Genomic DNA, 25,939 nt, shown 5'->3' on the forward strand with positions numbered 1-25,939 from the left:
GAAAGACAATGGGCATTAGGGTCAGATTCATCTTGGCTCTGAGTCCGTTACTTGTCATCTGTTGACCACAGGAAAGACTTTCAGCCTTGCTAGACCTCGTTTTCACACCTGCATTCACATCTGAAAACCGGGGTCTTTCTCACGGTATCTGTAGGCTTAAGTGATATGATGCACATGTTACAAGAATTAGTGAACACTAAGCCGTGTTACAGGCAGACATTGGGCATCAGTACTGGTGCTCAAAGACTTTGCTTAAAAATAAATAAATAAATAAATAAATAAATAAATAAATAAATAAATAAACATTGAAAATGTAAAAAGGAAATCTATATGAGCCTTGAATGAGAGAGGGGAGTGTATGAACCTCAGGGGTCATGGTGAGGGATCTCAGGATCCCAGGGTGTTTGATGGGGCATGGAATAAGATGGAAGAGAGGCAATGCCAATCAAGGGACTTGGGCCAGGTGTGAGGTCACCCTAACCATCTGCCAGCAGCCTCTGCTTCTAACAGTTTTATCTAAAAGCAGAACAGTCCAAAACAGGAGCAGACTGCCCTTATCCATCCCAAATGGCTTTTTGTATCATTTCTACAGGAGTGGATAGAGGCGCCCACTGAGCTGGAATCACAGAAAAGCATCATGCTCAATATATTTCCAAAGGTCTCCTTTGCACCCTCTGAGAGCCTGATTTTTTTCTGCTGCCATCTGTGGAGTTGGGCAATGTAGGCAGGCTCTGAGACTGAGAGACAGCCTCTGGTTGTCCTTAGCAACCCAGCCTCAAGGAGCATGTTGGGTGCCAAAGGTATGGGAGCCAAGACAATGCTATTAGCTGTTCCTGCTTGAGTGTGTCAGAATGATCACCTATCCCCACCTCAGGAACACACCCTTATCACCCTCTGCAGCTAGCTCAAAGAATTCTATTCCTTTCAGCGAAAGGACTTCGCTGGCAGTCACTGCTGAGAAGTCCTGAGGAGAGTGCAAATCTCTCTCCATCACTCTATTTTTCCAAGTGTAATGTATCAGAAAGCCTGTCTGAGCTGAAATTCTGACAGCCCAAGACAGTCTGTCCTTGGAGTTCCTCCAAGGAGCCCAAGGACCTCCTTCCTCTGCTTCCTTGGTCATTCACAAATACTCTTGCCATCTCAGAGAGACTTTCTGGAGGGCAGGATTCAGGCGTCTTCCCCAGAGTGCGAAGGTAAAAGACTGTGGAGTTTAGAGGCCATGCCACACAGCAGTGTGCAGCTACTCAGCCTCAACTTAAATCTCAGCCCAACCATCCACTGGCTGTACTTCAAAGACAGGGCAGACATCTTCTGATCTGCCTATAAATTCCCTGCCCTTTGTGTGTGCTACCTTAGTGACTTATGTCTATCAAAGAAAATAGCAAAAGGGATGGATGGTGGTTCTGCGATGAGGTTACAGCGAGGCCGAAGCCTCTGTCTGGAGCATGCTCCTCACTTTTATGTGGTAAAGTTCCTCATTTGAGAACCAAGCTACCTTGCACTGAGCCCATGAGACAAGAAACCAAAGTCGGCCAGCGGCTGTGTGAGTGAGGTCTTCCCCAGACTAGCCTTTAGATGGCTGTCATCATGACCTCCAGCTTGGCTTTATGAGAGACCAGAGCCAGCATGGGACACCTGCCCACAGAAACTGCAACACAGTCAAATCTGTTGTGCTGAGCCAGCAAGGAATAAGGAAACAGAAAATGCATAATCCACAGTAGATGGATTATATCCTATGAGTCAATGTCCCTATCTTCAAAATGGGAAAGAGCCGGGCAGTGGTGGTGCGTGCCTTTGATCCCAGCACTTGGGATGCAGAGTCAGGCGGATCTTTGTGAGTTCAAGGCCAGCCTGGGCTACAGAGCGAGATCCAGGAAGGACACAAAGCTACACAGAGAAAACCGTGTCGTGAAAAACCAAGAGAGAGAGAGAGAGAGAGAGAGAGAGAGAGAGAGAGAGAGAGAGAGAGGAGAAAAAATGGGAATGATACGATTGTGAAAATTCTGAGTGGTAACTGCAGAGGACTTAGCCCAGTGCTAGGCACCTTTGCTCAGTAGTGAGATCCACTACTGTTATCACTGTAGGGACTGTCATTCCTGCACTGCCATGGATGGGAAAACTCTGGGAGAGTCACTCAACCCTACTGAATCTCAGTGTTCTCTACCAGCATCTAGACCCATTATAAAGACAAAACAAGATAACGGGTGTTGAAGCTCGGCATGAAACACTGAGAGGCTGCCTAGCAACTGCTATGTAAGCAATATACTGTGTCATCGTGGATGCTTTGTATGACAAGGACAATGACCCAGGAAGAAGCAAGATACAAAATACCCATCACCCTGAGTTGCCATCAGAGCCAGTGTTCAGACATGAGCCCCATAGTCTGCATTCACTTTGAGCATCAGCTTGGGTATCAGCCCAGCAAAAGGCTTCTCTTATTATACTCCACAGTGCAAGAGCATCTTGGGCAGTCCTCCATGATGGCACTTACATCATGTCATTGTTCCGCACATCTGACTCCTGAGAGTCTCTTGAAGAATGGACAGTTCCCCCAGTGCTGGTAACTGTGGAAGGACATTGAGTGAATTGACTCCACATGACCACTTACAGCCCAGTGCAGGCTGGGCTCTGAGGTCTGTTTATTTCATCCAAGTGTCTTCTGGCCTCCCAGGAATGGTGGCTTGGTTCACTCAGTGTTGGATGGTTGTGGGCTGAACCAAATATTCTATAAAGCAGGGTGCACATCCTTATACCCACGCATAGTGAGTGTATAGTAAGTGAAAACACACGGTGCTGACAACAGTGGGAAACAATGAGAGGTGGAAGAAAGTCAGTGCCGAGCCCCATAGCGTCACTTGTTCTTTTACCATATTTACCATTCACAGGAACCCTTACAATCAGCCACCCTGTGCCAGGATCTGGGCTGTGTGCCAGGGACACCAGCAGGTAACGCCTGCTGCCACAGAACATACAGCTTAGCACAGAGTGCACACTGCAGAGAAGAACCCTAAACAGTTGTCAAAGCCTCCACCTGGGGTGCACACATGCTCCCGAAACCAACACCCCTGCTCTTTACAGACCGACGTTTACATCACCAATTCAGCCATTAAAGATCCTCCCCATCAGTCGGGTGGTGGTGGCGCATACCTTTGATCCCAGCACTCAGGAGGCAGAGGCAGGCAGATCTTTGTGAGTTTGAGGCCAGCCTGGGCTACAGAGCGAGCTCCAGGAAAGGCGCAAAGCTACACAGAGAAACCCTGTCTTGAAAAACCAAAAAAAAAAAAAAAAAAAGATCCTCCTCCCCATCAACTGTATTTCCACACACGAGTGATAAACAATCAAAAGTCATGTTTTAGAAAGAAAATATTGTGGTATGAATGGTTAGCACTAATTCTCCTGGAACTCAGTGGTGGAGTGCTTGTAGTGTGAGGCCAAGTATCAATTCCCAGTACTTCCAAAAGAAAAAAGAACACTTATAATTGTGTCAAAACAAAAATACCATAAATAAATCTGACAACAAGCAGGCAACAGCCGTAAGTGGACAAGAGAAAACATCACTGAGAGAGGTCACTGAGCCAAATAAACAGGGACAGAAGAGTGGCAGACTGTCAGATACCCCCCATTGACCTAGAGATGGAATCCAACCCCAGGGAACATGAGCTGACTCTGAAATTAGCAAAAAGCCACGCCCAAGAACAAGTGTACCACAGGACTTACAGTCTGTGAGCGAGGCAACGTGACTTGCACAGGGCAGACAGATCATGCAACACGCAGAGTAAACAGGCCAGGACGTGTGCAGTCAATTACGTAGAGCTAAAGGGGCGAGGGCTCGAGGGAGGGGTCCTTCCACCCTGTGGCATGCTACAAACATATATTCAAATATAGAATAATGGAAATGTGATCCTTACTTCATATAACACATTCCTTTAATCCTCTGAAAAGGAACCACAGATTTAAATGTAAAGGTTCAAACTTAGAGAAAAAAGTTTACGTTAGGGTAAGGGTTATTTGTTTTCAGCTTAAACTCAAAATAAATCACAACGGGAAAAAAATTGAAACCTCCAGGCACCTGCTATCCCAAGCATGCTTTGGAAAACAGTGTGGAGGCCCCTCAGAAAGTTAAAAATAGTTCTGATACATGATCCAGCAATCTCACTGCCACATACATATCCAAAGAACATGAAATCAATTTGTCAAGAAGACACCGTCTCTGTGATGTAGACTACGGCCTTGTCCATGGTGGCTAAGCTACAGCCTCATGATGGAACAAACAGAGAGTGGACACAATGTGGTGGAATACTATTCAGCCTGAAAAAGGAAGGAAATCTTATCATTTGCAAAATGTTTGAAGCCAGAGGGCTTAACACTAAGATAACCCAGTCCGAAACAGGCAAACTCAGAGACAGACTTACAGTGGCCACAACAGGCAGAGGAAGAGGGGGTGGTTAGGGTTAATTAAAGGGTACCAGGCTTCCATTCCATGTAGAAAGGCTAATTCTAGAGTTCTGCTCTACAGCATGGTGCCCACAGTTAATAAAACGTTACATTGTTGAAAATCATTAAGGGTAAAATGTAAATGTTCTCACCACAAAAAATAAGTATATGTGGTCATAATACATGCTGGCTTGCTCAGTTTTTCCATTCTATAATGTGTACATACTTTAGAATATTTGAAATCATAATGTACATGATAAACATATACAAATTTTCTTATCAACTGAAATAACTTATTCTTATAAACTCTGCTCTTCCAAAGATACTACCGAGAAAACAGAAAGACAAGCATGGGCTGGGAAAAGTGTCATCCTTAAAAGAGAGCTGCAAACTAAGAAAACGAACACACACAGGCCTAATGCCTTCAATATAGAAAATGCTCTTAAGATCTATCAATAAAAATAAGCAACCTGGTAGAGACAGGGACAAATGATATAAACAGAGAATTCCCCCAAAAGAAATACAAATCATGACATGAAACAGATTAATACACTCGAGATTAAAGAGACACAAACAGAATATGTCATTTAGTAAAAATATTTAGCACAGATATGTTTGCAAATAAAAACAAATTATTTCAAAGACTATCAGTTGAGCATTGTGACATACACATGGTTCAGACGTACAGCAAAGCACCGTGTGCCCATTACCGTTCCCATATGCTGACTTCGCCCATACTTGCCATAGGAAAAGCAGTGTGTAGCCTTTGGTTAAGTGGGGGCAGAGAGACATATTTCAGTTCATACAGAAGATCCCGCATACATAAAAATGTACATTCTCAGTGATTTATGAATAAAGGTACAGAGATCTCTTTGAAAAGAAAACTTGGCTGAACCTGCAGTGGAGGGATTTCGAGTGATTTCTACTTTACTCCTAAATTGTGTGTATTATTATTAATCTCCAATAAAACTACATTTCTATAATTAAAGAAATATAAATTTCTTCATTTAAAAAACACAAGATGGTCATCTGATCACCAGACTAGGTCAGATCAGGCTTTCGACCACTGCCAGCAGTCTACAGAGGATATATCATTGTGGATTTCTGGGGACCTCTCGAGCACTCTGCCTATTCCTGTTCTCATGTGGTCTTCATTTATCATGGTCTGTTATTCCTCATTCTCCCTTTCTGTTCTTGATCCAGCTGGGATCTCCTGCTCCCCTAAGCTTTCTTTCCCTCACAGTCGTCTTGGAACTCTCATCCAATAACTGATGGAAGTGGATGCAGAGATCCTTGGCCAGGCCCCAGGTGGAGCTCCAGGTGTCCAACGGTCGAGAAAGAGGAGGGACTGCAAGAGCGTGAACGGTTGAATCCAAGATTGGAAAAAGCACAGGGACAAATAGCCAATCGAAAGAAAGCACATGAATTATGAACCAAAGGCCGTGGAGCCCCCAGTTGGATCAGGCCCTCTGGATAAGTGAGACAATTGAATAGCTTGAACTGTTTGGGAGGCACCCAGGGTGTGGGACCCGGACCTGTCCTTAGTGCATGAGCTGGCTGTTTGGAACCTTGGACTTACACAGGGACACACACTCAGCCTGGAAGAAGGGGACAGGACCTGCCTGTACTGAATCCACCAAGTTTAATTGAATCCCCAGGGGAGTCTTGGCCCTGGAGGAGATGGGAATGGAGGGGAGGAGATGAGGGAAGGTGGGGGTGGGGGCAGGAGGGGGGAAGACAGGAGAACCCATGGCTGATGTATAAAATTAAAACACATTAAAAAAAATACAAGATGGGCCAGCAAGATGGCTCAGTGGTAAAGGTACTTGCTACCAAGTTTTACAACTGGAGTTCAATCCCAGGGTCCCACATTGTGGAAGGAGAGAACAGACTCCCACAAGTTGTCCACACATGCATGCACGCACACAAACACAGAGAGAGGTGGGGGAGGAAGGAGAGGGAGAGAGAATAATTACATGTAATAAAATAAAAGATAAGTTTCAGTTTCAACAAAACACAAGACATTGAGAGACAGTGAGGCAGACGGCCAGAAAGGCCAAGTCTCTAACCCTGTCCGTGTGCCTCCTAAGTGTAGGGGGGAGGGGGGCAGCAAGTACATGCCCAGGTTTGCACAGGATTAGGTGTGATTCAGAGAGTGGATCTGGGGAGGGTGGCCCGACAGTGGGCCACCACACTGGCTGTGCTGACACTTGGACAAGACATCAAACTTCTGTGAGCCTCAGTTTCCTGTGTAGAACTCAGGTTCTGCAAGGACCAATGTGCAGGGTTGTGGAGACGTTTATGTAAAACACACCTGTGCTGGCAGTTTATGTCACTTTGACACAGCTGGAGTCACCTGAGAGGAGGGGACCTCAACTGAGAAAACGCCTCCATAAGACTGGGCTGTGGGCAAGCCTGTAGGATGTTTTCTGAATTAGTGATTGATGGGAGAGGGCCCAGCCCATTGTGAGTGATGTCATTCCTGAGCTGGTGGTCTGGGTTCTATAAAAAAGCAGGCTGAGCAAGCCATGAAGAACAAGCCAATAAGCAGCACCCCTCCATGGCCTCTGTATTAGCTCCTGCCTCCAGGTTCCTGCCTTGTTTGAGTTCCTGTCCTGACTTCCTTCAGTGATGAACAGGGATGTGGAAGGGTAAGCCAGATGAACCCTTTCCTCCCCATGTTGTAGTTGGTCATGATATTTCATCACAGCAAAGGTAACCTCAACCAAGACAAGAACTTCATAAAGACCAGGCTGCTGTGGACCAGTTGAAACAGTTGTGACACACAGATATCTACCATGTCCTGCATCTACAGACACTGCCTCTACCATATCCTGAATGATCCAGAGGGATGAGGGTTGGGGTAGGATGCAGGGGACGGGGGTGCCAATCTCAGAGTAGCCAAGTTGTTAGTGTTGGACAATGACCTGTTTCTCTGGCTCTGTGAAAACTTCTTGGAAGCAGCAGGCAAGAAGGAAGGTATTAGTTAGCTGAGAAGAGGAGGAGGAGGACCATGACAAGGTAGGAGTCTAAACACTTTCTTGGTAACACCCTGCTGTGTAGTCAATGGCTAATGTGACTCATTCCTGCCTCCTTTCCCTGCTGGGCTGACTGAGACCATCCCCCAACCCCCACTCACCCACCCACCCACCCCACCCGCATGAATATGTTAAGACAGTGGAAAGATTCCTGCCAAGCTTGAGGACTCTAGGGACCACCAGTGCCACATCCCTTGTCCCACAGATGAGAGACATGAAGACCAGACAGAGAGAGAGCACCAAGCACTCAGCACCCCACTGACTATTCTGAACCTCAGGATCCCCTAGCACCTTCCTTTCCTTTCCACAGACCCCTCCTCCACAGCTTCTCAGTCCCCAACTTCCTGCCCTGCTCCACTGCCTGTCAGACTCCTGACATCTGCTCTGTCAGTCCTAGCTGCCCTCCACATCCCTTCCCGGAGTGAGGAAAGGCACCAGACTGGGCATGTCCTGACTCCCACAGTGCAGCACGCCCATGCCTCCTCTTCTCTTGGAACAGTGCACACATCGTGATGTGGGATGAGAAGAGGAAGGAGGGACATCTACCTTATGCTCAAAACTCCCTGATGGCGCTGTGAGCACCTTGGAACTCTAAACAAAGCAAGTTCCTAGCAGAGAGAGGAGCCAACAGACTCCATCTCAGGCAGTGGTGGCACATGCCTTCAATCCCAGCACTTGAGAAGCAGAGGCAGGCAGATCTCTGTGAGTTTGAGGCCAGCCTGGTCTTCAGAGTGAGTTCCAGGACAGGCAGGGCTGTAACACAGAGAAACCCTGTCTCAAAAAATAAAAAAATAAAAATAAAAATAAAAAGCAAAAACAAAACAAACAAACAGACTCCATCTCTTGGACCATAAATGCAACCCTGAGCCAGAAAGAACTGAAGAGGAAGCGGAAGGCCTCAATCCCTGGACGGTCCTCTCGGCAGAGGCTAGGCTGGGGCTTACCTTGGGCAGGCTGACTGGAGTCCGAGGCTTGGTCCTGGGGTTCTTGATCAGGAGCCTCTGGTCAAGGGGCAGCAGGTGGTACTTCATGGCTTCGATGAGGAAGTCCTTACAGGTATTGTTGTTCTTTATTAAAGCCTCCTCTTCAACTGTCTGGGGACAACACTCATCAAGTGATCCTCCAGCATAGCTTGACCTTCCTTCCCTAGCCTCTCCCCAGGCTAGGTCATTCCCATCTCTCACCCATGCTTCTCTATAGCACACCATCCCAGACTCCAAGAAAGGCCCACAGAGCTACAAACTAGCGCACAGAGTCCCACCTCTACTCCCTGTTCCACCACATGGATTCCCTGATCCTCAATCTCCTCACCTATAAAATGGGCACATCACAGGTACAGAATCAATTGTTTGTTTTCGAGGTGCTAGCCCCAAGGAAGACACTGATGAACACTACAAGGCTCCTAACCTGAGCAGCTCAAGTGGAGAAACTGGATTCACTCAGCCCTCAAGCAAGTCATGGACAGAGATGGCATGGCCAAGCCTCTCCTGGCCCCATCAGCTGTGAGAATGAACATATGGCCAGGGCCATCATCTTCTGGCAGCTTTGGAGCTGGCAGGAAAGATGGATTGAAGAAACAAGGCCTTCGCCTCTGGAGACTTTGCCTCTGGAGGCCTTTTTCCCAGGCATAATCTGGGTTTCTTTCACCTTCCCAGTAGGTGATGGGACTAGATTGGGACAAACCATAAAGGTTTAGGATTAAAGAAAAAGTGGGGTGAGGGCCAAAGAGCTGCTTTGGCTTGAGGTCGAAGCCCCCTCCCTGGGGAGCTGGCATTCATGTTCAGCTGCAGTGCAGGGTGATAAGTAGGCTTTAGACACATCTGGTGATAGTGTACAGAGAGAACCAATACCATGGAGCCGTACACTTAAGAATGATTAGAATGGGGGGGGCTCATTGGGGGGCTGAAGAGGTGGCTCAGTGATTCAACCACTGGCTTCTCTCCAGGAGGATCTGGGTTCCATTCCCAGGACCCACAAGGTGGCTTACAGCTGTCTGTAACTCCAGGGAATCCAGAGACCTCTTCTGATCTCCATGAGCACCAGACACACACAGTACACAGACACACATGCAGGCAAAGCATTCATACACATAAAACAAGATTTTTAATAAGAATGGTCAAAGTTGCAAAGTTTATGCTATATGTTTTATAATAGGATAGCATGGTAGACACTTGAATGCTAGTTTAAAATGGCTGGTAGAAGCTGGTAACCATTTGCAACCGTGAAGCCGGAAGGCCGCACACTAGAGTTCCGGGCTGACCACAGTTTTCCCACCTCCTCCTGCACCACCACCAGGTTAAACTACTTTAAGTTTCAAGGTTAACTAATGTTAACGAAGCATCCTTTCCTAGAGGAGTTCACTTCATGAGGCCTGATAAAAGTACTTTTTAAAGGAGGGTTCACATAACCTTTCTCAGGCCATTACCTCTTTCCATATTAAACCCAGCCTTCCTGTGATAACTGGAATAAGGCCATGTCTTTGGTAAGTTTCTGATGTGGAGCCTCGGAAGCTTCCTTAGCTCTCTGTGGAACCCAGTCCCTTGGGCACCCACCCTCACTGTGAAACTGAGTCTGTGCCAGAGGCCACTCCACCAGGCAGTTTCCAGGGGGCAAAGTGGGAGTGACAGTAACATTGGTAACTCAGGCGAGTTCGGGGTAGCATGTGGCCACCAGGTGGCAGTACTCCAGGGACTTCCAGCATACTTCTAAGTACCTGCAAAGGTGTCACACAGAGGACATGGAGAGAGCCTTTCACTGACCCCTCAGGCTTGCGCAACAGGGACATGTACACGGGACTTTGCGAGTGCTCATGGAATAAACAGCACCTGTGGCCCCAGACGTAAATGATCAGCTAGCATTCACAGAATGCTGTCACGGGTCTCATGTGGATCATCTCTTTTTGTCCCCACAGTGTCCTATCAAGGCTGGTGTCATTTTGACCAAATGAGGGAATTGAGGGTCTAGCTGTGAGGTGTGGCTGGGAGTGACGAGGGCAGAGAGGCACTGCTGGCCTGCTCAGCCTTCTCTCTCACCCTTGCATATGAACAGTCCTCAGGAACCACTGAGGACTGGCCTTAGCATTGTTAAAGTCACACATTTGGAAGGTTTGCAAGAGAGTCTAACACCATTTACTGTACAAAGTTAGCATCCTGTGTGTAAACAAGACAGACGCTATCAAAGGATGCTCACAGAGTGTGTGCTTCAGAGTTGTGTGGATGTGGATCTCAATCATGACTCCCTTATGCCAGCCAGGAACCCCAGACAGATCAATCCCAGCCTGCAAGCTTCAGGGTCAAAATTGAAAGGAAGGAGGGAAAAGCAATCTGTAATCACTGCCTCAGAGAGTCATTGTATGAACTAAATGAAAAACATGAGTGCACCCCAGAATTCTTCATTTTTCTTCTTCTCTTGAAGTAAGTAGAACTCTATGCATCTATGAAGAGCCAATTTTCACAGTCCTGACCTGGACCTCAGGTTACCTCAGAGCACAGCAGAGGGGGAACACAGGGGCATTATGAAATGATGCTTCTTTTCTCTGTTCATCCAAGAGAAAACCAGCTCATACGAAGCAAGTTACAGGCTCTGTGCTGACCGCCTGCCTGGACCCTCACAGTTCCTTAGTCCTTACAATAGTTCTTCACACTCAATCCAGGGGTGATGCCCTCCATCCACACAGAGACTCGTGAAATGCCTGTGCGCAGACATGCCACACAGCCAGGGTCGCCTCTGCTCTCCTCCAGCAACCCTGAACACACAGCACTGACCTGGACCAGGTAATCCCTAGGTAAGAGAGGGAGCCGGACATGTTCCATCAGCTTTGCCATGTGGTCTAAGCGAGTCTCCTTCTCATAATTGATCCACGAAATCACAGCTTCAAACACCTAGGAAGAAAAAAGAATGCTTGCAACCAGCTGCCTCAATTCAGAAACCTGGGAGAAAAAGTGGCCAGTCATCCGCACAGGTATTTCAACTAAGGCTTGATGTATAGAACTAAACAAAAGTAGAGAAAGGCCATGACTGCTAGCTGACCCATTAGAGAACACACACCTAGAATGGTAACCTGCTATCCCAGAGTGTGGTACTGTGTACCCTAATAATAATAATAAATAAATAAAATTTGTCTGAAGATCAGAGAGACAAAGGAACAAGCCATCGCCACCTCTTACCTCTACGACTCCAGCCTGAAAAGGCTTCAGTTCCTGTCTCTTCATGCCTTATATACCTTTCTCTGCCCAGCCATCACTTCCTTCTTAGTGCTGGGATTAAAGGCGTGTGACTCCCTAGCACAGGGATTAAAGGTGTGTGCCTCCACTGCCTGGCGTCTGTTTAATCTAGTGACTTGTTCTGTCCTCTGATCTTCAGATAAATTTTATTAGGGTACACAGTATATCACCACACTAGATGTGCAGTCATCATGGCTCATACTAAAATAAGTTCTGATAGTCATTTAAGAATACAGACACAGAGTGGTAACTGTAAACTAGATATGTAAAGAGTGCCCAGAAGGACCGGAAGTCTTGAGTAAATGGTTTCCTCCCTAATTTATTTCCCAGGTAGTATATACTGATGGCAATAAGACTGCCCTCTGCCTAAAGCTGGCTGTGATGATGAAAGGAACATAGAATGCCAGAGAACAAACGTCCTCCTTGGAGATGCTCTATCCACTGTCAAGGAGATTTCACTTCTATGCAAATCAAAGCTGAGAAACTTAGGATAGAAAAGAGAAGCTATGGTTTCCTTTGCATGGGGGTTAAGTCCAAATTCAAACGCCACGCCATCATGCACACACAAACTGGCAAAATCCAAACCTGATGAGATTGAACCAACCAGTAATCTTAAAATAAATAAATATAGCTTTGGGGGAGGAAGGGGATGTGGCAAAGCCAATAAAAATGGAAATATGCACCAAGCCTTTGGTGAAAAAACAATACCCCTTCTAGAGGGAAAGCTTGCTAAAAGGCCCACTTAAATGGGCAAGAACATGTATCCAAGGTGTCAGCTGTAATACTGTTGTAGTGGGATTTTTAAAAAGAAGAACCTGAAGTTCATTGATGAAAAGGTGAGTTTTGCTGTTAAAGAGAATAAAACATGGCTGGAGAGATGGCTCAGCAATTAAGAGCGCTTGTTCTCGCAAAAGACCCAGGCTCAATTTTTAGCACTCATATGGCAGCTCACAGCCATCCATACTCTAGTTCCAACGATTCAATGCCCTCTTTAAAATTAACCAGATTGTACACTTAACATGTATATTTCACTGTTTTACAAACCCTATTTCAATATTAAACAATCTTACTTTCAAAATACAATAATTGATCATAAAACAGCAAATAAAAATCTATCCAGCTTATGGATACTTTAGGAAGTACAAGACGGGCTCTTCTGTAAGAAAACCACTGGCTAGTTTGAGTGTAGGAGAATGACAGAATTAAGAAAACTTTTTGCAAGCACTACCAAAGTCACTGACTCAGTGGATGCTAACATCAAAAGCTGTCTAGGAACAAGAATTCCATTCTCAGCGTCATGCCACAGGTGACATTCCTTACCAAGCATGCAGCACTCTCTCTGACAGATACAACCTTAGACAGGGATCAAGTTTACTAAATTTACTACCAGTAACAAGACGACCCTGTATTTTTTTTTTTTTTTTAGTTTTTGTTTGTTTGTTTGTTTTCTTGCTTTTGAGACAGAGTCTCTCTATGTAGTCCTGGTTGTCCTGAGTAGACCAGGCTGGACTTGAACTACAGAGACCCTTCCACCTCTGTCTCCCCAGTGCTGGGATAAAAGGTGTGCACTACCACACCCAGTCATTAAACCACAGAGACCAGAGAAGAGCATCATCTCCCCTGGGACTGGAGTTACAGATGGTTGTGAGCCACCAGCCGAATGCTGGGACTGAAGCCTGGGTCCTCTGCAAGAGCAGTCAGTGCTCTTAACCACTGAGCCCTCTCTCCAGCTAAGAACTTCATTTTTTAAAGCAGAATAAAGCAGAACTAAAGAAAATGAGCAGTGTACTGTACAATTTTTCTCATTCCTGAATGTAATAAACTATATATTAGCCACAAACACACAAATATCACAGAAGCCCTCCTTGCACGTCTTAAAAATCACAAACTCAATAGTGTTGTCCCTTCAACACACCAGTGTTTCCTGGTATAATATTCACTCCAACACTCTTGTCAGTGAAGGGGTGGAAGACTGAGTTCAGAGGAAGCCTAAGAGAAAGCCATGGCACCTGGCCAGACTGAAGTGGAAAGCCAGGCTGGGGAGGAGGACCTGGAATCTTGGTGGGTAGCACAGAGTCAGAGGCTGGCAGAGAAGCCTGGCTTGTTCAGGAATGTGGTGGGCTGTCACCATGCTGCCTGGCTTGCATGCTGTCCACACCTCTTCCTATTCCATTTTACCTGACTGTGAACTCCTACAGGAATGAGAAGTCTGCCACCTGACTCCTTCCCCGTATAGTGTGACACCAAGTGACTGGGTAACAAAGCTTGGCTGAGAATCGGACTAGGAGCCCTTGGGTAGGTAGAGTTGGGTAATGGATCACATTCTTCCCACCAACCAGCCTAATCTTTGCTTTAAAGGTGAAAAACGTGAGGCCAGTCTTCCATTGCTGTGGTGTTAGCTTTACCTTTACTTTGGTTGGACCAGCCAACCGGCTCTGCTCAGTTGCCCTGTTTATCTGCTCAGCTGTGAAAGACATGGCCCATGATAGCGCAGCCTCCACAGCGCCTACCCAAGACCACATCTCTCTTTCACTTGGGCTTCATGTTTGAAAACAAACAAGCAAATAAACGTGCAAATAGCTTTAGCGTTGAGTGGACTCAAAGTAATCCCCAACAGCTCTTCCCATGGAGGCCTCAGAGACACCATTCTCCTGAATTCTCACAATAAGCCAATGAGTCAATGCTCTCGACCCCATTATTGACTTGTCCAATCCAGAACTGGAAAGAGGCAGATATGTGGTTCTCCTCAAGCCCAGCTGTGATTTCCCATTTGTTTTCCCTATTAGTCTCAGCTGCCTCTCAAGTGTCTACTAGCCTGGCTTGGCAAAGTACAGCCCACAGGCCAAATCCAGCCTGCACCTGTTTTGTAAATAAAATTTCACTGGAACAGTGCCAAGCTCACTCAGACTCTCCAGGCTGCATCCTGCACAGCAACAGAAATGAGAATTTACATAGCATAATGCCTGAAATACTCACTACCTGCTCATTACAGTAAAGATTATAAACTCATACTTAGCAAAATCTACAGAGATCCCAGGACTTTGGTCATGGGACAGGGTAATGCTTACCCAATGTTTTCATGGGTTTCCTGATGAAACACTCAGCAGCTCACACTTGGGGTTTCACTCTCAAAGAAACAGAGTCATTCCCTTGCTGATTTATGCTGCGGAACTAGTTTCTTGGATGCTATAAATGCAAAAAAGTTGAGCCAAAGTTTTTTATTGTTCTGGGCCCTCAGTCTTTAGGATAAGCCATGGCTTGAGAACAGCAGGTAAGTGCTTACCCTCACCCTGGTTACACAGACAGTCAAGTCAGGCTAGACCTGAATGCCTCAAGTAAAGGGGGGTTGGAGGACTGAGCACTTATGCTAGTTTTCAAAATGTAATTTGAAAATCAAGAAGGGGGATTCAAGAGCAATAGGTAGGATGGTACCTCAGTAAAGTGACCCTCACAACAAGAACCCAAGAAGAGCTCACTAAACAATACCAAAGAAAAAACTAGGTCCTGCCTATGAGTTCGATTGTTAATCAGGACTGAAGGGTTTTGATCAATTACATCTTACATGAATAACCTCATTTAAACCACACAAGGCTTCCAAAGGAGGTGACACGGTTCATATTTTAGAGATGATCAAAGAGCCTTAGAGAGCAAGTTAGAAGATGCCAGGGAGAAGACCCAGATGCAAACTCACCTCGAACCCCAAACCCCAAGTCTGAGCGCTGTGCAAAGAATGCATCTCAGTCCCAGGTAGCTGAAAGCCCTGTGCCAGCTGCAGAGCTGGAAGCCCAGTTCTTAAGCCTGTAATACTAATTATAGCCCTACACACTGTCCTGGGATGTCACCCCAGGAGAGGCATGTGCCAAGTATGCTGTCACACTTTTAAACTGGGACCTTCTGTGTACAAGAATGGTCAGGTTTCTTTTCTTGTTTTTTAAATTAAAATACATTTACATCATTTCCCCCTTCCCTTTCCTCCATCCAAAGCCTTCCATATACCCCTCCTCCCTCTCAAATTCATGGCCCCTTTGTGTGTGTGTGTATGTAAATATATGCACACACGTACATGAACACACACACATATATACACACATACACACACACAATCTACTGTATCCCTTTAGTGTTGCTTGTATGTATATGATTTCAGGGCTGACCACTTGGTATTGAGTAACCAATTAAGGTGCTCATTGCTGATGAAAACTAATTCTCCCACTCCCAATAAGTCATTTTGAAGGCTTTTTAAAGCAATGTATTAATTTTTTTTAAAGTCAACCTAAACCATTGCATAGAATGTAGCAGGATTCCCGGGCTACCCACAGAGCTAACTGACAATATGCTACGAGGTAGAGAATGCAGGGGAATGTGTGAGGAATATGCTTTTCATGTCTGTGCAAACATCTGACTCTTAGTAGTGAACTCTTGGCACCTCCTTAACTCAGTGGCAAAACCAGTGTGGATAACTGTGGGGTTGGCAGTCTCCCAGGTCCTGCGGCTCTCTCAATTGTTTTCCTTGCTTTTCTTCACATTTTTGCTGAAATGAAGGAATTATACAACCCTTAAAAGTCACTCTGTCCCATTGGTAGTTCAAGATTAATTTCCTGCAAATGAAAACAACTCTGAGATTCCATCTTACATCTGTCAGAATGGCTAAGATCAAAAACACAAGTGACAGCTCATGTTGGTGAGAATGTGGAGCAAGGGGAACTCTCCTCCACTGCTAGTGGGAGTGCAAACTTGTACAACCACTTTGGAAATCAAAATCAGTTTTCTCAGAAAATTGGGAATCAATCTACCTCAAGATCCAGCTATACCACTCTTGGGCATAAACCCAAAGAATACTCCAACCTACAGCAAGGACACTTGCTCAACTATGTTCATAGCAGCTTTATTTATAATAGCCAGGAACTGGAAACAACCTAGATGTTCCCTCAACTGAAGAATGGATAAAGAAAATGTGGTACATTTACACAATGGAGTATTACTCAACTGTAAAAAACAATGACATCATGAGGTTTGCAGGCAAATGGATGGAACTAGAAAGTATCATCCTGAGTGAGGTAACCCAGACTCAGAAAGAAAAACATGGTATGTACTCACTTATAAGTGAATATTAGCTGTAAAGGATAATCATGCTACCAAAAAAAAAAAAAAAAAAAAAAAAGACTAATTCCACATAGACTAGGTAAGTTTGCCTTAATGTTAGCATGTCATTTAGACATTGTGAAAATGATCTGAAATATATTCCTAATGTTTTCAGGAAGTGAATTTTGTGGTTTTGGTCAAAAGTTCCCTTTTATCATTGAATTTGCCTAGCATTCATATTTTTGTATAACAAATTTAAATTGCTTTAAAAATCATGGGCCACTTTTGCTTGGATTTCAGACAAGACCTGGTTAAGGCTGTAGCTCTTCCTATTTGGCTTTTCCTATATTTGATTTAAAAAAATTAAATACCGAGATACACTGCATTTATATCTCATGGTTTAAACTCTGCTGCCTTTCGCTTCTAGCTGGACTGGTCGATCACATTTATCTTCATTGAAGCACAGGTACTTTAGATTAGCTTACATTAAGAATTAATGGACTTTTATGTGGACCACATCTCATCCAGATGTACCTTGATGCAGACTACAGCTTTTCATCCTTGAAAAAACAATACTGGACGCAGGAGACATTACACAGTCAGGGGGTTCAGGGGCACATGAGCCTGAGAAGCACCCCATGCCACAGGCCAAATCCCCATCAGAGTGCATGCAATCCAGTGTCTGAGCCCCCAGGAGTCTGCAGTACAAAGCTCCCAGCACTCCCCAGCCAGCTCTCTGTGAATGCCTATAAACATCTTGTAATATTGTGATTTTGTAAGGCATAATTGGCTAAATTCTGACCTAAAAATGAGAATGTTCACTCCTTAGCCATTTTTATAGCTCTTTCCTTCATTCCAAACCTCAAGCCACCACAAATCCTTGATTCTCGTCAAGCAGATCACTTTCCTCCCCAAGTACAGCAAATTGTCCCAAACTCCTATGTGCTTAAAATGTACTGTCCATAGCTTGAGGACTCTGCAAAGCCTTTTCTACTCAGTAATCGGGGATGAAATATTCCTGGGTGTCTTCTGTGAGCACTGGCTATAAGGAACTACTTCTTTGGTCCAGATATTCCGAAAACAGGCTTTCAGTCTATCTGCTTCCCACACTGAACTCTTGGACAGTAATGGCTAGGGCAGCTTAACTTTGTGTCCTCCTCACAGCAAGGAGGAGCAGAGTCAAGCACTGTTTCCATTCCCTGGGCTCTGCTGCTTAGGAATTCAGTTGCCTCAGTGAGCCTCCGTTATCCAAAATGCAAGCAGCGTGAGCATTAAAACGGTAAACCAATGGTGCTGTGGCTGCGGCTTCAGTGGTTGAACTTTTGCCTAGCAAGTGTCAAGCCCTAGACTCTGTCCCCAGCACTGCACACCACCTTGCGGAGATTCTGCAATCGCACCACTTGGGAGGTGGAGACAGGACGATTCAGATACAATAGCTCTTGTCAAAAAAACATGAAGTAAGCAGTGTTCTGTCCAAGAGACACCAGACACAAAAGTATACACAAATCTTTATGCCATGTCTTTAAGTTAAAATATTCATAAAGACTTACCTATGGAATAGGAAGTTGAATGTCATGGTCTTTCTTTGTGCTGGGAACTGACTAAAAGAGGAGTCTGGAGCCTGTTTCTGTGCTAGTTGGGTGGACCTGTTTACTTTGTAAAAAGTTGAGTTGCACATGTTTTATCTGCTGTGTCTGTGGACTCACTACCATAGAAGCTACACATTGAAGGCAAACGTGTGGACTGCCTGCAGAATGTAGGTGGTCATGGCAGTCTCTGTGTACAGCACTGCGGTGTTGCTCAGTTGTGGTGACAATGATACTCCCCAGAGGAGAACAGTGAAGAGAGTGGTACTTCCAGAAGCCGTCGGTTACGTCAGGGGTGGTCTACCTCCCTATGAGCTGTTGGTCAGGAAGGCCTCGTGAGGCCCCTAAAACAATGCAGACAGTTGCTATTGCTGCTGGTTACCCACTGCAAACTAGATGGTAAGACTCTACTACTGAAGACACCACACATCCTGGTTGCAGGACACAGGGAAAGCTAGTTGGAATCTCCCTGGATGGCTAGCCCTGACAGTGGCCAAATGCTTGTCACCAAGCCTTACTCACCTGTGGGCCCTGTGTGCAACAATGCTGACCAGGCAAGATGTGCCCACTGACAAAATAATGGCAAGTCTGTTCCAGGGATAACCAACCACTTGCTGATTGAAATCAAGGCCCATTCTCTTGTGGGGGTGCGGGGAGGATTGGCAGTTGGAAATTTCTTTGGGCCGCCAACCAGTTTCCAAATAAAGACATGGAGACTTATTATTATGAATGCTCAGCCTTAGCTTAGGCTTGTCCCACTAGCTCTTTTAACTTAATTTAACCTGTTTCTATTCATCTATGTTTTGCCTCAGGGCGTTTTACTTTCTTTCATTCTGTATGCCCTGCTTCCTCTGCATCTGTCTGTCTGTCCCCTGGTTGCTGTGGATATCGCTCTGTGTAAATAAAGTTCTGATTGGCCAGTGGCCAGGCAGGAAGTATAGGGGGACAAGAGAGAAGAGAATTCTGGGAAGTAGAAGGTTGGAGAGAGACACCGCCAGCCGCCGCCATGAAAAGCAACATGTAAAGACACTGGTAAGCCACAAGCCATGTGGCAAAGTATAGACTAACAGAAATGGGTTAATTTAAGATAGAAAAGGTAGATAACAAGCAGCCTGCCACAGCCATATAGTTTCTAAACAATGTAAGTTTCTGTGTGCTTTCTTGGTTGGGTCTGAGCGACTGTGGGACTGGTGGGTGAGAGAGATTTGTCCTGACTGGGCTAGGCAGGAAAACTCTAACTACACCTGGTGTCTCTTTTTCTTTCTTCTTCAAGCCTAAATTCCTCCCCAGCTTACTCTCCCTGCCCAGAAGTCCTGCCTATGCCTCCTCCCTTGCTACTGGCTATGTTTTTATTAGACCAATCAGATGCCTTCAGCAGGCAAGGTAACACAGCAACTCATCTTTACACAATTAAACACATATTCTCCAACAGGTCACATCTGGCACCATAAAGCCAGTCACAGCCTACGGTTTGGGGGCCACAAACCTTAGTAGGGAAGCCGCTGCAGTCATCTTCTAAATGGATGTGGTGAGTTCATCCTGTTGCCTTCCAAATAACTATATTCATGCCCATAGATGAGTGCTGCTGTCAACTCTGGTCACCAAAGTTCCTTCTGCTTGGTCAGCAGTGACTACAGAGAAGTTTACCTGGCAAGAGTGGTGACACCAGTGACTGTGGGATGTCGAGGGTTTGCTTCATTCCCTTCCAAACTTAACAAACACTGAAGAAAATAAGAGCCAGGAAAGGGTAGTGGGGAGCAGTGGGCACACTGGCTTGCAGTATGGCATAGCTAGCGCACCCTTAAACTCCCAGCAGCTGAGATTACATGTATAGGAGCTGCACACAAACTGGACCACTAACGTCCTGTCATGGGAAAGGAGCTCATGAGGACCAAGATTCAGATACACCCATTGATTTGCTGAGCCCGACCGCAGCACCATGCAAACTGCACTAGACCTCGGGAGAGGTTGCCACATCTCTTTCTCCAATGTGCATCCAGGAGTTTGCTGTGCTGCCTTTCAAGGATTCCTCCGGCCAGAGCCTCTAGGAACGCGATAAACAGTCTGCTGGAATCCCCAGCTTCAGCTAGAATGCTCAGCCAGTGAGTTCCCCTCCCCTCAGCACCACGGTTATAAACACGTAGTGCTAGGCCTAGTCCAGCTCCAACACTGGTGTTTTGATATCTGAATGTATGCCTGGACAAGGGCACTTCACCCACTAAGCCATCTCTCTAGCATCAAGCAGCAGGAATTTTTCAAACAAAAAAAAAAAATGAAAAAAAGGACTCTGAAGAAGTACTGAAATGAGTCTAGTCAGCCGGCCTAGGGCAGGTCCATCCTCAGCCTGCCTCCCTCACTCCTATAGGAAGCATCCTCTGAGCATCCTCATGGTGTCAAGAACTGTGCACAGCACAGAGATCGCTGTGGTGCCCTTGGCAGACCTCAGAGAGCCTGAACTCTAGGTTACACCCCTAAGCCAAACCAGTGTGGGTACTGGGAGAGCATCCCCTGAACAGGGCCTGACTCAGCACCACTAATGCTACCACTGGCCCAGCTGGGAGTCACAGCAGGATTCCTAACAGCCCCACTCATGGAGTCTCTCAGTAAACAGTATTTTCTGCGTCTCTGCAATTCCATGCAGGTTTCATTCCTTCCAAGAACAGCGCTGCAGGGAAAATCCTGCACCACCGCTACCCACGTGTAGAAACAAAAATGCCGAGCCTGGGAATGTCTCTTCCAGTCTCTTATTCAGCAAATACTTTCATTGTCTCCCATGAGCCTCGAATCACTCTAGAAAACAGCCCACACCTCTGACCACATGGTGGATACATTCTGGCAGGAGAGAAGTTGCTTATTTTAGCAATTTTCCAGCTCTGAAGAAGCGAACTGTCTCGACCCGCCACTCCAGCATACACTGGCCATTAACAGTAAAGCACTCTGTCTCCTTGGCTTCAGGAAGGGCAGGTGAATTCTTTCCAACTTAGATGTATGAAACCTGGCTGTACTTTATAATACATTCACAAGACCCCTGTGAGCTACAGGCAAAAAATAAGTATAAACTATAGCTAACATAACTGTTCAAGTGTGAATTTAGGCAAGCCCAAGTTATGTAATTATGAACCCAGTTGAGTTTCAACTTAAGATCCCTAACATTACTTCAAATACTTTAAAAAAAAAAAAGCCAACTATGAAACAAAATTGAAAGGAAAAGCTATTGTGTGTGCCAGAGATCACTATCACATCCAGAGTAAGTACAGGAAGTAGGAATGGTGAGATCTGGGGCACAATTTTCAAAGCACAAAAGACTGACATTCAGATGCAAACACTTGTCAGAAGCTTTTGAGCGACTTAGCTTCCAGCAATATTTGATCTACTAAAAAAATAAAACGATGGTGTAGGGCCTGGAGAGACGGCTCAATGGTTAAGAGCACTTTCTGCTCTTGCAGAGGACCTGGGTTAGTTTCTCAGCATCCACAGGGCAGCTCACTACCGTTCTTGTAACTCCAGTTTCAGGGGCTCCAACGCCTTCTCCTGACTTCCATAGGCACTGCACGCACATGGTATGCAGACATACATGTAGATCTCTGAGTGTGAGACCAGCCTGGTTTACTCCAGGCCAGCCAGGGCCACACAGTGAGACCTTGTCAGAAAGAGGAGAGAGAGAGAGAGAACTATGGGTTTAGTTAATGAGAAAATATAGCCCAAACCCCACCATTTTTTAAAAAAATTATGTGCATTAGTATTTTACCTGCATGTATATCTGTGCACCACATGTGTGTCTGGTGCCTGCAGAGGCCAAAGATGACATCAGACTCCTTGGAACTGGTGTTACAGGTGGTTGGGAGCTACCTCATGGGCACTGGGAACCAAACTCAGGTCCTCAGAAAAAAACAGCCACTACTCTTACCTACTGAGCCCCAAACCTCCTTTTTGATAAGCCTCACTCTTACACTCAAGCAATTAAAGGCATAAATATTCCCAGTAAGAAATGGATTGGTGGAGCGTTAACCCATCTGGCTCAGGGTTTGAGAGTGAGGGGGGGGCGGTGCAGCCTGAAGCTGCTGTGGCAGGAGCGTGAAGTTCCTTGTTCACATCTCCGTGGACCAGAAAGCAGAGTAGCGAATGCTGGCACTCAGCTGGCATTTCCCTTCTGCCCTTTGTATTCAGTCGGGGATCCTAGCCCACAGGACGATGCCACCAACGTTCAGGGTGTGTCTTCCCACTCAACTGATCCTCCCTGGGAAAACTCCTCCCAGACACACCCAAATATTTGCCTCACTAATGCCCTGGCACTAGGTGTTTCTTAAACCATTTAAGGTAACAACCCAAATTCACCGTCACCAGCCTACCCCTTGTCAACTCACACCCAAACCTACCACTTTATGCCACGGCTTTCCATCCATGGCCCCAACAATCTCATATCGTCCAATATACAAAGTCACAGAGTAGACAATGCCAACCCAAAAGAGAGGAACAGGAGGCTAGGAGAGAAGCTGGGACCAGAGAAAAGCAAAACCCAGCAGGGAGAAGACAGGGCTCAGGGCCTCTGGCATCCGGGCCTCTCTCCACCACAGCTCCGAAGGGTATCTGCGGCTTCTTCCCTCAGCCAACGCCCTGCTTTTCTGGTTCTACAACTGGGGACCCCATTGTAACTGGGGCTTGACCTTCTCAGCTTTCATTTGAAGCCTTCTCGGGTGCTTCCCCATGCTGGGAATCTGATCCTGCTGTAGGTGGCCTGGCCTTGGTAGCTTTCTGGAACTTCCCTCATGTTGACATCCTGGATGCTTCCAAGATCAGCAGCACCATGTGAATGATGTCAAAGTCTGCTGCCGGCTCATGTCACCTGGCCCCTTGGACAACAGCTGTACTCCAGATGCCGCTGTTGCTGAACCTATGAAATGCCTCTTCAGGTGAACCTGCTCCACTGGGTTGCCTTGGTTGAGGCATTCTCTTCCTGACATTTTTTTCTTCCAAATGCATTTTTACTATTATACCCTGAAGCTTCCAATGGGTGGGGTATTATTCTTAAAGCAATTTCCTACTGTCCCAATCACAAAGTGTGGAGGCATGTCCTGAATTACATTAATCTTTTCAACAGTTGGAGCTGCCCACTCCTGCCTGGTCTATGCGATCTATGTGTTTAGCTGCATCCATATTCCTTTCCTCAGCAAGATACACATTTTTTCACATACTTCTCCTCTCTCTCTCTCTCTCTCTCTCTCTCTCTCTCTCTCTCACTCACTCACTCTTTCACACACACACACACACACACACACACACACACACACACACACACACACACTGTAAACCTAACTAAAAGTAGCCATGCCACAGCCTGAGTGTTTTGCTGTCATGGAATTGCCTCCTCCCAACAACTTAGCCCACTTCTTGTGAATCTAAGTCTCGCTCACACACTCAGGACACAGGCAAAAGGCAGCCAGATCCTTCGCCAGAATAAACTATGAATGCCTGACAACCTGGTTCCTGGTGCAGCCCTTTTGCCCCCTAAAATTTCATGAACACTGTTTTTATTGGCTACATTTTCAGTATCACCCTGGTTTTCTAAATCAACAAGAGAATGGCCTGCATGGCCCACGGGGCATAGCTCACAGCATTCTAGGGGTACGCTAGCCTGAAGCTGTACAGTCTTTTGCACGCCCCGTGCTGACCCATTCCAAAGCCGCAGCAACCCAATGTCAGGTTTACTGCAACAATGATAAGTTTTGTTAATACCAATTTTTTGTATTAAGTACTTTCTTCATTACTGCAGCAAAATGTCTGATAAGAACCTGTTTAAGGGCAAAAGATCCATTTGGCCCACAGTCTGAGGCTACAGCCCATCACCATGAGGAAGGATGCTGGTCCACAGCTCCATGGAACAGGAAGCAGAGAGTGGGGAATACTGGTACTCAGCCATTTCCACCTCCCTTTTTATGCAGCCTGGGACCCAACCCACAGTGATGATGCCAGCCATACTGGGGTAGGTCTTCCTCTTAGTAATTCCTCCCAGGGAAGGCCCTCACAGACACGCCCAAGGGTGTGGTACATTAACACCCTAGGTGATTCTTAATCTACTCAAGTAGACAAATCAACTATCATAATTCACTTTAGGAAAAGTGTCCCTAAATTTGAAGGTCCTCACAGTTTCCAGGAATGATTCGTGTGCAGAATTTCATCAGTGTGAACATATATAAACACGCTCTAAACTCTACTTGAAAAAGAGCGACTCATCCCTAAGTACATGAAGTAATGAGAGCCACTGTACACAAGTCCATGTTTCTCTGCCTCAGGAAACGCAGTTCACTTAAGAGCACAATTTAGCTGTCCATCACCTTAACCACTCAGCTACCTTGTCCCACAAGAATATATCTTAACCTCATCATGACTTTGTCATGCTGGTTGCGTTATCGTTAACAATGGTACCTCAAAATACAGAACTGTGGCAGTTACCATAGTTAGGATCCTGCCCTCAGACCCCACCCTCTCTCTCTTTGCTCTCTGCTCTGCTCCCTCCCCCCAGGCCTGGCTCCCCTCTCTCTCCCCGCTTTCCCTTCTAATAAAGCCCTCTGTAACTCTGGTAGTCGTGGCCCTGGCCCACAACTTTTCCACTGGTAACCAGCGCTGCCACCAGCACCGTTTACCTCTCAACCATGGCATTAGCTGAAGAGCCTAAAAAGGAAGCCGCCCCTGAACTAAACCACTGTGTCTTCTCCAGGCTGGTTGACTTGAAACGTTGCAGATGAAGAGCCAAGTTATCTTTGGCTACCTTAGCCTCTTAGGGAGCCATTTATTGGAGCTGGAGAGATGGCTCAGCAGTTGAGAGCACTGGCTGCTCTTCCCGAGGACCGGGGTTCAATTCCCAACACTCACATGGTGACTCACAACCACCTATAATGCAGTTCTAGTGAATCCATTGCCTTCGCTGGCCTCCATGGGCACAGACATACAGGTAGGCAAAACACCCATTCACATCAAATAAATAAATCTTAAAAGCAAAGCAAAACCAGCTATTTCGTGCCCACCTCTGCGTGTAAGCTAATATCCTAGCAACTCTTGGGTAAATTCTTCTGCAATATATGAACAGACCTCTAGGGTCTACCAACCCAGAGGCTAAGGATGCCATCATTTGAGGTGGAAGTTCTCCTGCCTTGCTGCAGCCTACCTACCTGATGTTCCCACCAATGTCTTTAAAAAGTGTGTTGATTTATGACTTTCTTTGTTCTGCTACTATATATATTTTTTTAAAGACTTCAATAAATTCCCCTGTTAGAACACAGTATTTGGGGCACCCTGGGTCTGCGTTCCTGGGCCACAGTCACTCATGTTTGGCTCCAGAATAAACTGTGTCTTCTTCCTTTTGTGGTCAGAGCTGTGCTGACAAATGGCTTTTCCCGAGCACCCACCCGGTGAGCAGCACTGGTTTTTATCTGTCCCTCTCACCCTCATGCAGACTCTCAGAGGGAGTGCTCTTGGCTTCTTATTTTATATCTAAGGAGAGTTCTCAGGGTCACACAGACAGCAAACGGAGACTGGGTCCAGGCTCGCCTGAATCCCAAGCTCTGTTGGTTTTCAGGGT

At 46.0% G+C, this 25,939-nt stretch overlaps 1 protein-coding gene across 1 annotated transcript in view; it reads right to left on the bottom strand.

The window, feature by feature from the left end:
* Nucleotides 1–25,939, bottom strand: part of Klhl3 (kelch like family member 3) — an 82,060-nt gene that overhangs the window by 20,462 nt on the left and 35,659 nt on the right. Inside the window, exons 4-5 of the mRNA XM_036189219.1 lie at nucleotides 11,237–11,353; nucleotides 8,417–8,566 (exon numbers count right to left, since the gene is read on the bottom strand). Coding sequence (XP_036045112.1) covers nucleotides 8,417–8,566; nucleotides 11,237–11,353 — 267 coding nt within the window. The remainder of the gene's footprint in view (nucleotides 1–8,416; nucleotides 8,567–11,236; nucleotides 11,354–25,939) is intronic.

The sequence above is a fragment of the Onychomys torridus genome, chromosome 5 (assembly GCF_903995425.1).
Source record: "Onychomys torridus chromosome 5, mOncTor1.1, whole genome shotgun sequence".
Lineage (NCBI taxonomy): Eukaryota > Metazoa > Chordata > Mammalia > Rodentia > Cricetidae > Onychomys > Onychomys torridus.